Genomic DNA, 13,727 nt, shown 5'->3' on the forward strand with positions numbered 1-13,727 from the left:
TTTTCAAAAAAACAGCGTTTAGTATGTTTTTTAAGTGATCTGAATTATGGGGACACTAGAAATGTCCTCATAAACCACATTTATAGCATAATACCCTTGTAATTACCAGTTTGTAACCTAAAAAAATGTCCTCATAAACCACCCAAACCCGCTCACACACACACACATGTTGGTTTTACTTTATTAGAAAGCACATCTCTTAGATGCAAGATTGATTATATTTGCAATAGCCCAACCTTAAACTACCCCTACACCTAACCCTCACAAAAACCAATAGCAAAACGTGATTTTATTAACCTTTCATATAGTGAGGGCCACTTCAAATCTCAAAAAGGAGATTCTCTCACATGTATTACAAAACCTGTGTACACACCCAAACACACACAAAAAGTTATCTCAGATTCAGTTAAATCCAGTGCATTCAATAATGACTTCGGTTAGGACCATTCGCTGACATGTGGCTGTATCTACATTTTTGCCAAGAGATTTGGAATAACAGTCAGTCCAGTCAGATTTTCCACTTTCTGAAAGCTCCACTTCTACAACTACAGTATTTTGTCATACACCCATGCACTTTCCATCAGTGCCGTCTCCCACACAAACATCACGTTCAGTCGTTAGAATTACCTAGTTTTGCTAACTATGACAACGAAACACAAACATCTAAAAGAAGACCAGTCCAAGACCCAAGTGGTTTTGTTCTCATAAAGGGTGTGCATGTCCCTTCTGAAGAATAAATAATGAAAACAGCATCCTATGCCAGAGTTAGAGGTTACCGCTGTGGAGGAAATCCCTGGCATTGAACACAGAGCTCCATAGCACACAAACAGCCCATTTATTACATCACTGTATTGCTCCCTGAGGGATTAGCAGATAAACTGCTGTTTTGCGTGTCAGAAATCATGTGTGGGTATGACTCATAATTGTATAGCAATGTTCTCTTGTTGAAAAAAAAAAAGTAAATTTAACCCTCATGCTGTTCCAAACCTATGATTTTCTTCCATGGAACACAAAAGGAGATGTTAGGCAGTATGATAGACCCAGTCACCATTTACTTTCATTGCATCTTTTTTTCCACTTAAAGAAAGTAAATGGTGACTGAGGTTATCATTCTGACTTCATTCTTCTGTTGTGTTCCACTGAGAAAAGAAAATTATACAGGTTTGGAACAAAATGAGGGTGAGTAAATGATGCCAGAATTTTCATTTTTGTCTGATCCCTTTAAGGAATTTTAAGAAATATATCTAAGATACTTTAAATAAATATGAAACGTCATTCACTACCCATTTTACTCCAGTAATGTGACGTTTTTCCAAAAGATATTCAAGAAAGTAAATAGGGTCTTCATGTTGACTTTAGACAAAACATAACTGATAACTCTTTTAAAGGAATAATTCACCCAAAAATGAAAATTTTCTCATCACTCACCCTCATGCCATCTAAGATGTGTATGACAACACAAACAAAGATTTTTCGAAAAAATATATTTTAACTCTATAGGTCCATACAATGCAAGTGAATGGGTACCAACGTTTTGAAACTCCGAAAGCACATAAAGGCAGCATAAAAGTAATCCATATGACACCAGTGGTTAAACCCATATTTTCAGAAGCGATATAATAGGTGTGGGTGAGAAATCAATATTTAAGTTATTTTTTACTATCAATCTCCACTTTCACTTCCATATCCTTCTTTTGTTTTTGGCAATTCATATTCATTGTGCATATCACCACCTACTGGGCAGTGAGGAGAATTTATAGTTAAAAAAGACTTAAATATTGATCTGTTTGTCACCCACACCTATCATTTCTTTTCTGAATACATTGATTTAACCACTGGAGTCATATGAATTAATTTTATGCTGTCTTTATGTGCTTTTTGGAGCTTAAAAATGTTGGTACCCATTCATGCATTGTGAGGACCTACAGTACTGAAATAGTCCTCTAAAAATCTATCATACACATCTGGGATGGCATGAGGGTGAGTAAATGAGTTAACTATCCCTTTAAGCAACCTCTGAGCAATAAAAATGTCATCTGGGAAAGTGTGCAGCACATGAGAACGACGAAAGTACAAACACAAGGGCTTCCATAGCAACTAGGGGTTTGGAGAGCACTGAACTGACCATATAAGCAGATGGGTGGCCTGGTGCAAATTAGTCAAGGATAAGGTGTGTTACAAAATAAAGAAACTAAATGGCCTCTCATGAAGGCAGTTTTCACAGTCAATTCTTTTGATAAACTGAAAAGCTAGCAGGCTGAGTACATTTTTCATTATGAGCCACAGGTCATTTGCAGAGAACAACATCACCACAGACAGACTCCACACTCAGTTATCACAGATGAGTTTAGTTTTCTAACTGTCTATGAAATGAGCTTTATTTCAGTTGGCAGAATATGCAATAGCCAAAGATCTGTTCTTATGTGCATCTTACACATAAAATAAAGGTAAAGGGGTGTGCTGAGGCCAAAACAAATCCTGGGACTGACACATTGACGAATGACTCAATATTACACAATAAAAGTAAACTAAAACAGTTCAGATCCAACCTCTGGCTAACGCCCATGTACTAAAGACTTTCATGCTCTCAAATTAAGTTTTTCTTTTCTTCTTTAAAAAAAAAAATAATAACAATAATAAATCCAACCTCACAGTTTCAAGTTTTTAATGGATAGTTTACCCAGAAATTAAAAGTCTGTCATCATTTATGCACCCTCAGGTTGTTCCAAACTGCATGATTTTCTTTATTTCGTGGAGCACAAAATGAGATGTTCTGCAGAATGACAGCCTCACATTCACTTTGTATATATATATATATATATATTCAGTGAAAGTGAGTGTTGACTGAGGCTGTTACTCTACCTCCTTGTGTGCATAGAAGTAAGTCAGACAGTTTTGGAACAACATGGGTGAGGAAATAATGACAGAATTTTCTTTTTTTTTCGGTGAACTATCCCTTTAACAGGAAACACACACACACACACACACACACACACACACACACACACACACACATGTTGGTGCAGCTATCATTATGAGGACTCTCCATAGACATAATGATTTTTACACTGTACGAACTATAGATTCTATCCCCTAACCCTAACCCTCACAAAAAACTCTGCATTTTCACATTTTGAAAAAAAAAAAAAAACAGCGTTTAGTATGTTTTTTAAGTGATTTAGATTATGGGAACCACATAAACCACATTTATAGCATAATACCCTTGTAATTACCAGATTGTAACCTAAAAAAAAGTCCTCGTAAACCATTTAAACCTGCCCACACACACACACACTCTCTCTCTCTCTCTCTCTCTCTCTCTCTCTCGCTCTCTCTCTCTCTCACACACACACACACACACACACACAAACACACTCTCTCACTCACTCAAACAAATTCTCTCTCTCTCTCTCTCTCTCTCTCTCTCTCTCTCTCTCTCTCTCTCTCTCTCTCTCTTTCTCACTGCATTCTTTTTTCAGTGCCATGAAATCTGTTAATTATGTCCAATAAGAATCACTTTGACCTCCAAATCGACATTATACCTTCAAATTAAAATCTGCAAATATGCAGTTAATATACCTAGAACAAATTATTTGCTCAGTATTTATGAACATCATTAGAAAATATTTAAGTGCACTCTATGATGGTTCCAATTACAGCAAATTATTTCACAATCCTAGTCAAAAATGAAAACACACAGATATATTGACAACAGCTGAACTTGCATGCTCAAACTAAGATCATGCATACACAGCATACCAGACTTGTGACTTAAATAAGATCACATTCCAAAAGATATATGCAGAATTTCACACAATTTTCAATGCAGTTCATCCCATAAGTTTATATTCTCAATCAGTATATTGTCAATCATGAGAAACCTGTTGAGAAGCATTAGAAACCTGTTTTTTTTTTTTTCTTTTTTTTTTTTTTCTGTTTGATATTACAGGTAGAAAGAGACAAAACTAATGTGAAATACAGTCAAAAACATATTATTCCTAAATATAATGGTCTGAACATTTATGATCCTAAAACTTTAAGTGTAATTGATTTGTTTTGGTACCTCTGAGTGTGGTTGTGGAGGTCAATTTCAGCAGCAGCATCTTGCTGAGGAAGAGGAGGAGGAGGAAGGCTTGCATTTTGTCCTTTTTTCTCAGAGAAAACACAATACAGAGCTCCTGTAGTCCACGCAAACCTCTTCTCTAAACTTTGACCAAAGTGACTTAAATCAAAAGTTTTTCTCTGTGTCCTTGCAAGTGACCTCAGATCAGCTAATGTCAATGCAAAGAGTGTATGAGAGCAAGTGTGTGGGTGTTGTGTGTATGATTAGTGTGTGTGTGTGTGTGGTGTGATGTGAAGGGGATTATGAGAGATTTTTGAACGACTGCTCCATCTATACTGGAGTATTAACAAAAGGGAGGGACCCTATGATGTCACACTGTTGTTGTTACATTTTTAGCTTATCTCTCCCTCTCTCGCTCTCTCTCTCTCTCTCTCTCTCTCTCACACACACACACACACACACTCTCTCTCTCTCTCTCGCTCTCTCTCTCTCTCTCTTTCTCTCTTTCTCTCTCTCACACACACACTCTCTCTCTCTCTCTTTCCACCTCTGTCATTTCAGCACTCTTGGGTTCCCTTCTTAAACTGTATATTTTCTTCTACCTCACTTCCAGTTCAGTTTCAGCTTGTGGGATCATGCTTATATAAAAATAATTAGGTTGTAACTGTAAAGAATCACTTGCAGCAGGTACAGCAGATCTCATTTTGAAAAATGAAACAAAAGCTGTACATTCTGCATTACATTTCAGCAATTAAAACAAAACACCTGTAGTGGATAAATATAATTCTAAGCTAAGATCATCAATATGAGGTCCGTTCCTCACTATACAGGTGTCTTAAACAGTTAACAATTAATTTCCACAAATTGTACAGCATGTCAGAGTACAAAGTGTAAGCGATAAAGTCTGTTACTATTCATAAAAAGCTCCAAAAGTACTTGCATACAGTTTTCTTTTTCTGCAATAACAGTTATTGTGATAATTGTCTAACAGGATTGACCATTGTTTGGCAGTTACGGACTCTGGGCGATGATGAGAAATGCTTGTTGAATCTGATAGGTGAATGCTAAAGTTGTAAAAGTTTGCACATACAGAAATGAATAGCACTTTTTGCATATTTATATAAAATGATATACTCACATTAAATGAAGACTCCAGGCATATCAGTGAGGCCTCAAAAAGCTGTTTTGAACATGGAGTGTGAAGCAGCAGCAGTTAATAAACATTATGCATCCACGCCAATAGGTGTCAGTATGAATTCCAATATGCTTGGACAAATAAGAGCCTGTGAAACATACACAAAATGCACAAAATGTTTTTGTTAATATTAGTATTTAATTTTATAATGCATATTTGCATTATTACAAATGAATACCTATAATATCAATGTATATCATTATGTATAATGACATTACATTATATATAATGTATATAATGTACATTACATTATGTATATGTATAATGTATTTATATTTATTATGTTTAGATTAATGATGCATTAACTGCAATGTACAAATTTAACCAAGATATTAAAAATAATTGTTAACACAACAATGACACAAAACCTCAGACAATTTCCAAATCAACAGCACTACCTTTTTTAAAAAAACAATTATAAAAATAATTTTCTGCCTTGTTTTGGTGGCTTGGATGTTTTTAATGCATAGTTTTGTTACTCTCTCTGCAATGACATCATTTTGATTTCTGTTTAATATAAGAAAATGACTGAATTAAGAATTGATGCAGAACAACAACTGCATGTGCTCAGTGTATAATTAAAGGAATTTTCTAAAGTGGCAAAGATACCTTCCCAAAAGTGTCCCAATAATCAGCTGTTCAAAACTTATAATGTACGTAATTTAAAACCATATTTTACCCCTTTCTAAGACTAAATCAATCTAACCACAGCTAAAGAAAAGAAAAAAAAAAAAAAAAAACATGTCCCAACAGTCACACCATTTCAGCTCAAATTCCAATAGAAATGTTTCAACACTTTGAAATTCCACAATTAATAACATAAACGTGTTATATCAACTATCTATTCTCAAAATCCTCACCCTCTTACTTTCACTATATTCGTTTTCAATTTAATTAATAGAAGGGATCATATAATCAGTTCAAGTATTTATTTATTTGATTAAAAATAAAGATAGCACTTTACAATAAGGTTCCATTTGTTAACATTAGTTAATGCATTAGGTATCATGAACAAATAATGAACAATATATTTTTACAGCATATATTAATCTTTGTTAATGTTAGTTAATATAAATACAATTGTTCATTGTTAGTTCATAGTACATTAACTAATGTTAACGTATGCAATTTTTATTTAAAAAATGTATTAGTATATGTTGTAACTAACATTCACCAAGTTTAGTAAATGCTGTAAAAGTATTGTTTATTGTTAGGTTATGTCAACTAATGTTAACAAATGGAACCTTATTGTAAAGTGTTACCAAAATAAATATATTTAACATCTGAGAGGTGACTAAGGGTTTGACCGATATCAGGAGTGCAATAACAGTGATTATTCATTTAGCCCAGCTTCAAATATACAAATATGCTTGTTTGAATTATTCTAGTATTAACCTTTTGTTATTTAAGACAATATTATTATAATATTAATCACTAATTACTTCCTAAAAGAGAGAGACCAAGGGATTTCCATATATCTGATATTCTGTCCTTTCTCATGTTTGTAAAACAGGCATGAGACAGGTGCTGTGTAACCCCTGTGCCCCGTAGGCCCAAGAGCTACCTATACTTAGGATACTAAAGTCAAGAATGGACTTGTGTATCCTCTTACACAGATGTACTCTCAAGAGAAAAGTTGTGCTGGCCCCGAAGTATTGTACTCATGGGCTGTTGTGTATCTGTGTGTTTCATTCTAGCAGAGAAAGCCTGGCTGGGTCTTGATGACATTCAACATTGAGAAAACAAAGAAGATCTCTCCATCTCTCCCTTTGTCTCTATCTAATGTGATTACAGGAATTGTTGGAGTAATGGTAGACAGGGGATTGGATGACGGAATCCTGAGCAGTTGCCTTAGGTGCCGATACACCTAAAAGAAGAAGAGTCCTTCCGAATTTATGAGTAACCTATGACCCTTACCTTATACTGTGAAGTTAGCGTGTAAGGATAATCAATGTTATGTTTCTAGGTAACAGCACTTGCGTATTTGCACAGATCACTATGTGTGGACAGTTTCCATAATTATCTGTATGGTTAACCTATCAGAATCCTGTAAGCTAAGGATGACATAAATTAATTTGCATATGCATATAATTATTAGTTTTCATAATGTAAGTTAGTTCTAAACCTGTTCTCTGAACTCAATTCTGTACTGTTTTCTTCTGCCATTGGATGCTCTAAAAACATTGTCTTCAGGAAATACTTTTTATTGATTGAAACGCAAACCTTGACTCCTGGGTAGGGTTGCATCAACTGTGCATAAGGTCTCAATTAAGTTGGGACGTAAAGTTCAAACTAAGGGCTTAGTAATTTCTAGTTAGTTTGTAACTAAGTCAGTGTTTAATTTGGTTGCACCACCTGTTCTTAATGCAAGACTAGTAGGCTAGTAGTTCGTAAGCTCTCCATAAAGCTAAAACAATGTATAGTTGCATAATATGACATTTACATTTATTGATCCAATAAGCAGCCTTCAGATTGCTAAACAGAAGCCTTGCATTTCAGTTTGATCTACGGTTGAGGTTCAACCTCTATGTCTCATATACTCTAACTGTCAGCGATAATATAAAAAATAAATATGTAAATAATAATATTCACAAACTGTCTCTAAAATTTATAAATGGCAAAAAATAAATATTCTACTAATACAGAAAAATTTGGAAAAATTAAATTGGAAAAATTATATTCATTTTAATATCTTATATATTTTGTATGTGTTGAAACTTTGCATGCCAGTGACACTGGGTGACGCACACCGGAAAGTTTACTGTTTAGATCAGTTTTATGCTGAAGAGCCAGTAAGTAATTTTAATTATTATCATAATGTTCTCACTCATACATTTAAACAAGTGTAAATATAAACATCATCATTTATCTCAACTGCCTGTCATGCCAAACATGAGCTCAATTATGTAATTTAATCAGTGTGCATTTTCATTCCAGCTGTTACATCCTGATGGAGGCTTTCGTAAATATTTAGTTTATTCATAGGATTATGTTTCACCTAAGTTTAATGATGCAATCCGTAAATATTTAGTTGTGCAGAAATTGTAACATAGTGCCTATTTACACTTTAAATAGTCTAAGCTGTGATTTACGCATTGCTGGTGCAACCGGCCCCAGGTCTTCATTGTCTCTACTGGTACTGGGTTAAGCTGTATTCCCTTAGAATTCTGACAAGAGTTTACAAAACAACAAAATTGTTTCCACATGATTGTCACAACCAATGACTTAATGATATGTTTGTTTGTATTTGCGGTCAGATTTCTAGGTGGGCTTCGAACATGTAATACTCATAAATATTCATAAAACATATGAAGATTTTTAGAAGAATATCTCAGCTCTGTATGTCTATACAATGCAAGTGAATGGTGACCAACACTCCAAAAAGCACTTAAAATCAGCACAAAAATAATCCAGAAGAGTCCAGTGGTTAATCCATGTCTTCTGAAGCAATCTAATCGATTTTGAGTGAAAATAGGCCAAAATGTAACTCATTTTTTCACTGTACATTTTGCCATTGGAGTCTCTAGAGGCAGAGTGCTAGATGGCACCAGGAAGTGCTTACCATCATCGCCAAGGATACTGCTTATGTCAAGATTTATAGTGAAAAAGGAGTTACATTCTGGTCTGTTTTCAACCAAAACTGATTGGATCACTTCATAAGACATGGATTAAACTACTAGAGTATTATGAATTACTTTTATGCTGCCTTTTGGAGCCTCAAAGTTTTGGTCACCATTCACTTACATTGTATGGTGCTATAGAGCTGAGATATTCTTCTAAAAATTTTGTGTGTATTCTGCAGAAGAAAGTCATACACATCTGGGATGGCATGGGGGAGAGTAAATTATTAGAGAATTTTCATTTTTGGATGAACTATTCCTTTAAGTGTGACTTAAGTACCCAGATACTTGTTGGGGGCCACTGTATACAGAACAGGCCTATAATAGGAGGCCAGTGACTTTTCAGCTGCTGCAAAGCTGTGCTGTTTGTGTGACATGTCTGAGTTTCCGGATATTTATGCACAAAAATTAATTGTTTTCAGTGCTGGTGTGTCTCTGCTGATGGCAGTGGCCACATGTTTAAGAATGATGCTTTGAGATGTCAGGAAAATATGGATCAGTTCTCTTTCTTTTTCTGTCTGTCAGCTTTCCATTTTCACTCTGTCTTTGTTTGATGTGCCGGTCACTAAGGCAGATGTGCAGGACTGCATCTGTCAGACTCCAGAAAGAACAGCAATCAAGAGGAGAGCACAGAGCCCTCACGGGACTCCTGGCAGCAGGATAAAGCTTTCTGTTAATCAATCATATTGATGGATACTTTTTCTGGGCACATTGTGAAAACAATATGCCAAAAGGTGTCAAGAGGATGGATTAGGGTTATGTATAAACTTCCAAGATTGTCACAATGCCAAGATAGATGTCACTGAAATGCATTAAAGCTGCACTGCCAGCATAAAACAGAGCTCTAACAGGTCAGATGTGATGTTATTACATAAAATATAAGATTCAAGCATGATCCTCTGATATTGTGTGATGATGTGGTGCTGAGGATTATGTATTTTGCTCTGCAGCTGTGACTGACTCAAAGGGAGAGTCGTTTGGAACCAGATAACCTTCGTGCACATGTTCCTGCAGAACAAATTTTTGTCAAGACACAAATATAAACACACACACACATACAAATCAACAACATGACAAAAACATAAGCAGATAAAAGACAAAGGTTTCAATAATGTGCTTTTGCACAAAGCAATGTGCTGTCAAATTATCAATGATCAATTTGTCCTTTCATATTAGTTTCATCATTCTATGCTTGTTAGTTTTAGTTTCTGCAGTATTTTATAAATTCAGTTTAGTGTATTTTAGTATTATAGTTTTTATTTGAGTATTTTAGGGCTGCCAAAGTTAATGCATTAACTGATATAATTTAAATATGCGTTAATCATTATTTAATGCTACTAGATTTCTCAGTATTTTCTTGCTATCATTATCAAATGGCATTTTCATATTTAATGAAGGCAGGTTGTAATAGTTTGAATTTAATAATATACCTTTGTGACACTCTCAGGTCAGCTGAAGGGAAATGAGGAAGCGGGAACCAGCTTGCACTCTTTATGGTGATTTATTTCGCTGTCTCTTTCCAGCTTAAACACAAAACTCATCAGCTTCACAAACATAAATTCACACTGCAGTCCATGCAGTCGTAAGACTCAGGGCCCTCTCTACCAATTGTTGCTCTGGCTGCTCTTTATCTCTCTCTCCAGCTCTTCACTTTTTGTGTTACAAAACAGTTGACAACTCCCCAGTTGTCAGTTCTTACCGTTCTTCCTCTCCCGGCCTTACTCTCCACAGACATCGCTCGGCCACACCCACATCATCACAACCGTGTATCAAAAATTAAAATGAATATTTATGTCATCAAATCATTCATATGTACTGTATTTTAGTTTCATTTAAGTTTTTCCAATTATATGTTTTTTTTTTTATTTATTTTTTATTATTATTGCAGATGATGAAATGTTTTCATTTACTTTTTTAGTTTTCATTAACCCTGGACATGAAACGAAATAGTCCATAATTCACTGAAGGGAGACACAATATTCCAAAGCTTGGTCATTTGTGGCCCTAGCCTCACTGTGTGGCTACATCAGTGATCAGTGGTGCTAAATGTTGTGTGAGATTTTATGTGCATGTGTTTCTTCAGAGGAAGACAAAGTGAATAAATGCAGCTGTTGGCAACACATATGTGTGGGGGGGGACTGATTAATTTTACTCTGGAGAGCAATTCATTATTAAGAATGCCAGAAAAGTCGAAGAGCACAAAATCATTAGGGTTTTAACATTTAAAAAAGTTCTACAAATGTGACCTCAAGCAGGACATTTATCAAATTTATCACTAGATGCACACCAACAACAGGAAACCTCTTTCCACTTCGGCAATCTCAAAAACTATTGACAAACACAGAGTATGCCAGAATGTTTGAGACATTATACTGTGTCCTCGGTGTCCACATCACTGAGGAACTCACATGGTCCATTTACACTGAGGCAGTTGTGAAGAAGGCTCACCAGCGCCTCTTCTTCCTGAGACAGCTGAGGAAGTTTGGAATGAACCACCACATCCTCACACGGTTCTACACCTGCACTGTAGAGAGTATCCTGACTGGCTGCATCACTGCCTGGTACTGCAACAGCACCACCCTCAACTGCAAAGTCCTGTAAAGGGTGATGCGAATTGCCAGACACATCATCGGAGGTGAGCTTCCCTCCCTCCAGGACATCTATACCAGGCGGTGTATGAAAAAAGCTCGGAGGATCATCAGAGACTCCAGCCACCTGAGCCATGGGCTGCTCTCACTGCTACCATCAAGCAGGCGGTATCGCAGCATCAGGACCCGCACCAGCTGACTTCATGACAGCTTCTTCCCCCAAGCGATCAGACTTTTGAACTCTTGATCAGTCACGATACATATATCAGCACCGCACTTTATTAGCCTCAGACTGGACTCATTTTATACTTCACTTAATAACACACTGGCAACTGACTATCAACTGACTGTCAACACAACACTTCATATTTATTTCCATTGATTACATGGGGGGGTCTCCTTATTTTGTATACAGTCTTCTTATTTTGAGTATACTGTATATATATATATATATATATATATATATTGTATACAGTCTCCTTATTTTGTGTATACTGTATATTATATATTATTAGGTGTATATTGTATATTGTGTTGTGTAAAAAGATGTGTAAACTGTTTTAAGGGTAAATCAGATATTTATTGTAATTGTTGCTTGGAACTGCACCCAAGACTTTCACCCACTGTTGCACTTGTGTATATGGTTGAGTGACAATAAAGGGATTTGATTTGATAGATAAAAGTATCTGCAAAACAAAGTTTGAATGGAGCTGAATAAATCACAAAACATTTTGAAAAATAATTAGAATGTTTGAGAAATTTTAATATTGCGCTGCCTTGCAAGAACAGCTGTACTGTAACAACCATGTACTGTATTTATCCATGGAGAAGGTTAACACCTGTCTCATAGCCAATACAGCACTAAAAAGAGAGCAAATATGGGAAATTTGATCACAGGATCTTTTCTTTGAAACATTAAAAGCACATACACTGCCCCCTAGTGGCTTAATTGTGTAGAGTAACGTTGACAAAGTCACTGGACCATCAGTTCCCAAATATACTGATATTGCAGAGAGAAAAACACAATTTTCTTTGCAGATCAAGTATCCAGTCATGGCTTTCTCTGACTAAAACACTAGTAAACTAATGATGCATTTAACATGTATACACATTGCCACATGGGCCTCCATTTATTTCACATAAAAGTGATCAAATGAAGAATGCAACTCTGGGGATCTTTTTATTGCTAGTCAAGGAATAGTTCCCCCAGATATGAAAATTCTGTTTGTCCGAACAAACAGATTGGCAGAAAGGAGATGAGGTGGAAGATAAATTATTAAATCATTATCTTGGAAATTCAAACTGGTGCCAAAGACATTACACACAGACATTTGTAACCATTACATCAGACTACTGATTACTGCTCTGTCAGTTAGCTGATGCTTTTATCAAAAGTGTCTTACAGTACACTTACAGAGACAGCTGCCACAGACCAGAGTAACCCAGGTTTAAGTGTCTCAAGGACACAACAATGAAGGTTTATGTGTTAACCTTAGCAGGGCTTGAAGCTACAAAATACACTTGCACAGAAAAATGAATATTAAAGACTACTGAGATCACAGTGGTTTATATAACACTTTTTTTCTACCTCTTTCCTCAAAAATAAGGCTCTGGGATCAAGCTGACATCACAGGGACCTTCCTGCCACTGTAATATGGAGTAATTAGAAGTGAGCTGCCAATCTACATTAGCTGATTCACATGAAGAACAGTTTGTTGGTTAAATCTCTACAACACACTGAAAGAAACTGATAGCATATAGATCCATAATTATCTCTCAGTCTTCACTTTCTGCTGCAAGCTGCTCAATTCAAAATATGCACCTATCATGATATCACTGTATTATACTGTTTTGGCTTGTAGCACTTCTTAAAAAACTTTCAATCAGTGTGTGGTACTGTAAAATGTCACACTGTAATTTTCCTCACAACAACACATATTATAGTATTTCGGTGGTAACAGAAACTGAAAAGCACATAGATAGTCACATCAACATGCATAGGGGTCAAGGTAAAGCCCTGTAATCTGATCTGTAATCTCTGCTTTGACTAACTGCAGTGAGCCCTCTGTAATCCTCATTCAACTCTGATACGTGGAAAACCCCACCAGCCAGCACCTCATAGTTAAAGAGCCTGATGTCACAGATGTCCCGCACTGCATACTAAATTAACACTCACATACAGACACCACTGCAATACAAACCATTTATACTGTTAACAATGGTTTTGGTCATTCACTCAGCACCTGTAATAAGAGGTATAA

General features: G+C 35.8%; 1 protein-coding gene across 4 annotated transcripts in view; it reads right to left on the reverse strand.

Annotated features, from left to right (window-relative positions):
- LOC127447651 (target of Nesh-SH3-like) overlaps window positions 1–4,342 on the reverse strand; it is a 44,932-nt gene extending 40,590 nt beyond the window's left edge. For all 4 annotated transcript variants that reach the window (XM_051709618.1, XM_051709617.1, XM_051709616.1 and 1 more), the window contains exon 1: window positions 4,064–4,342. In XM_051709618.1, coding sequence (XP_051565578.1) covers window positions 4,064–4,139 — 76 coding nt within the window. In that variant the 5' untranslated portion in view covers window positions 4,140–4,342. The remainder of the gene's footprint in view (window positions 1–4,063) is intronic.
- Between the last annotated feature and the right edge of the window lie 9,385 nt (window positions 4,343–13,727).

The sequence above is a fragment of the Myxocyprinus asiaticus genome, chromosome 10, assembly GCF_019703515.2.
Source record: "Myxocyprinus asiaticus isolate MX2 ecotype Aquarium Trade chromosome 10, UBuf_Myxa_2, whole genome shotgun sequence".
Classification (NCBI taxonomy): Eukaryota; Metazoa; Chordata; class Actinopteri; order Cypriniformes; family Catostomidae; genus Myxocyprinus; species Myxocyprinus asiaticus.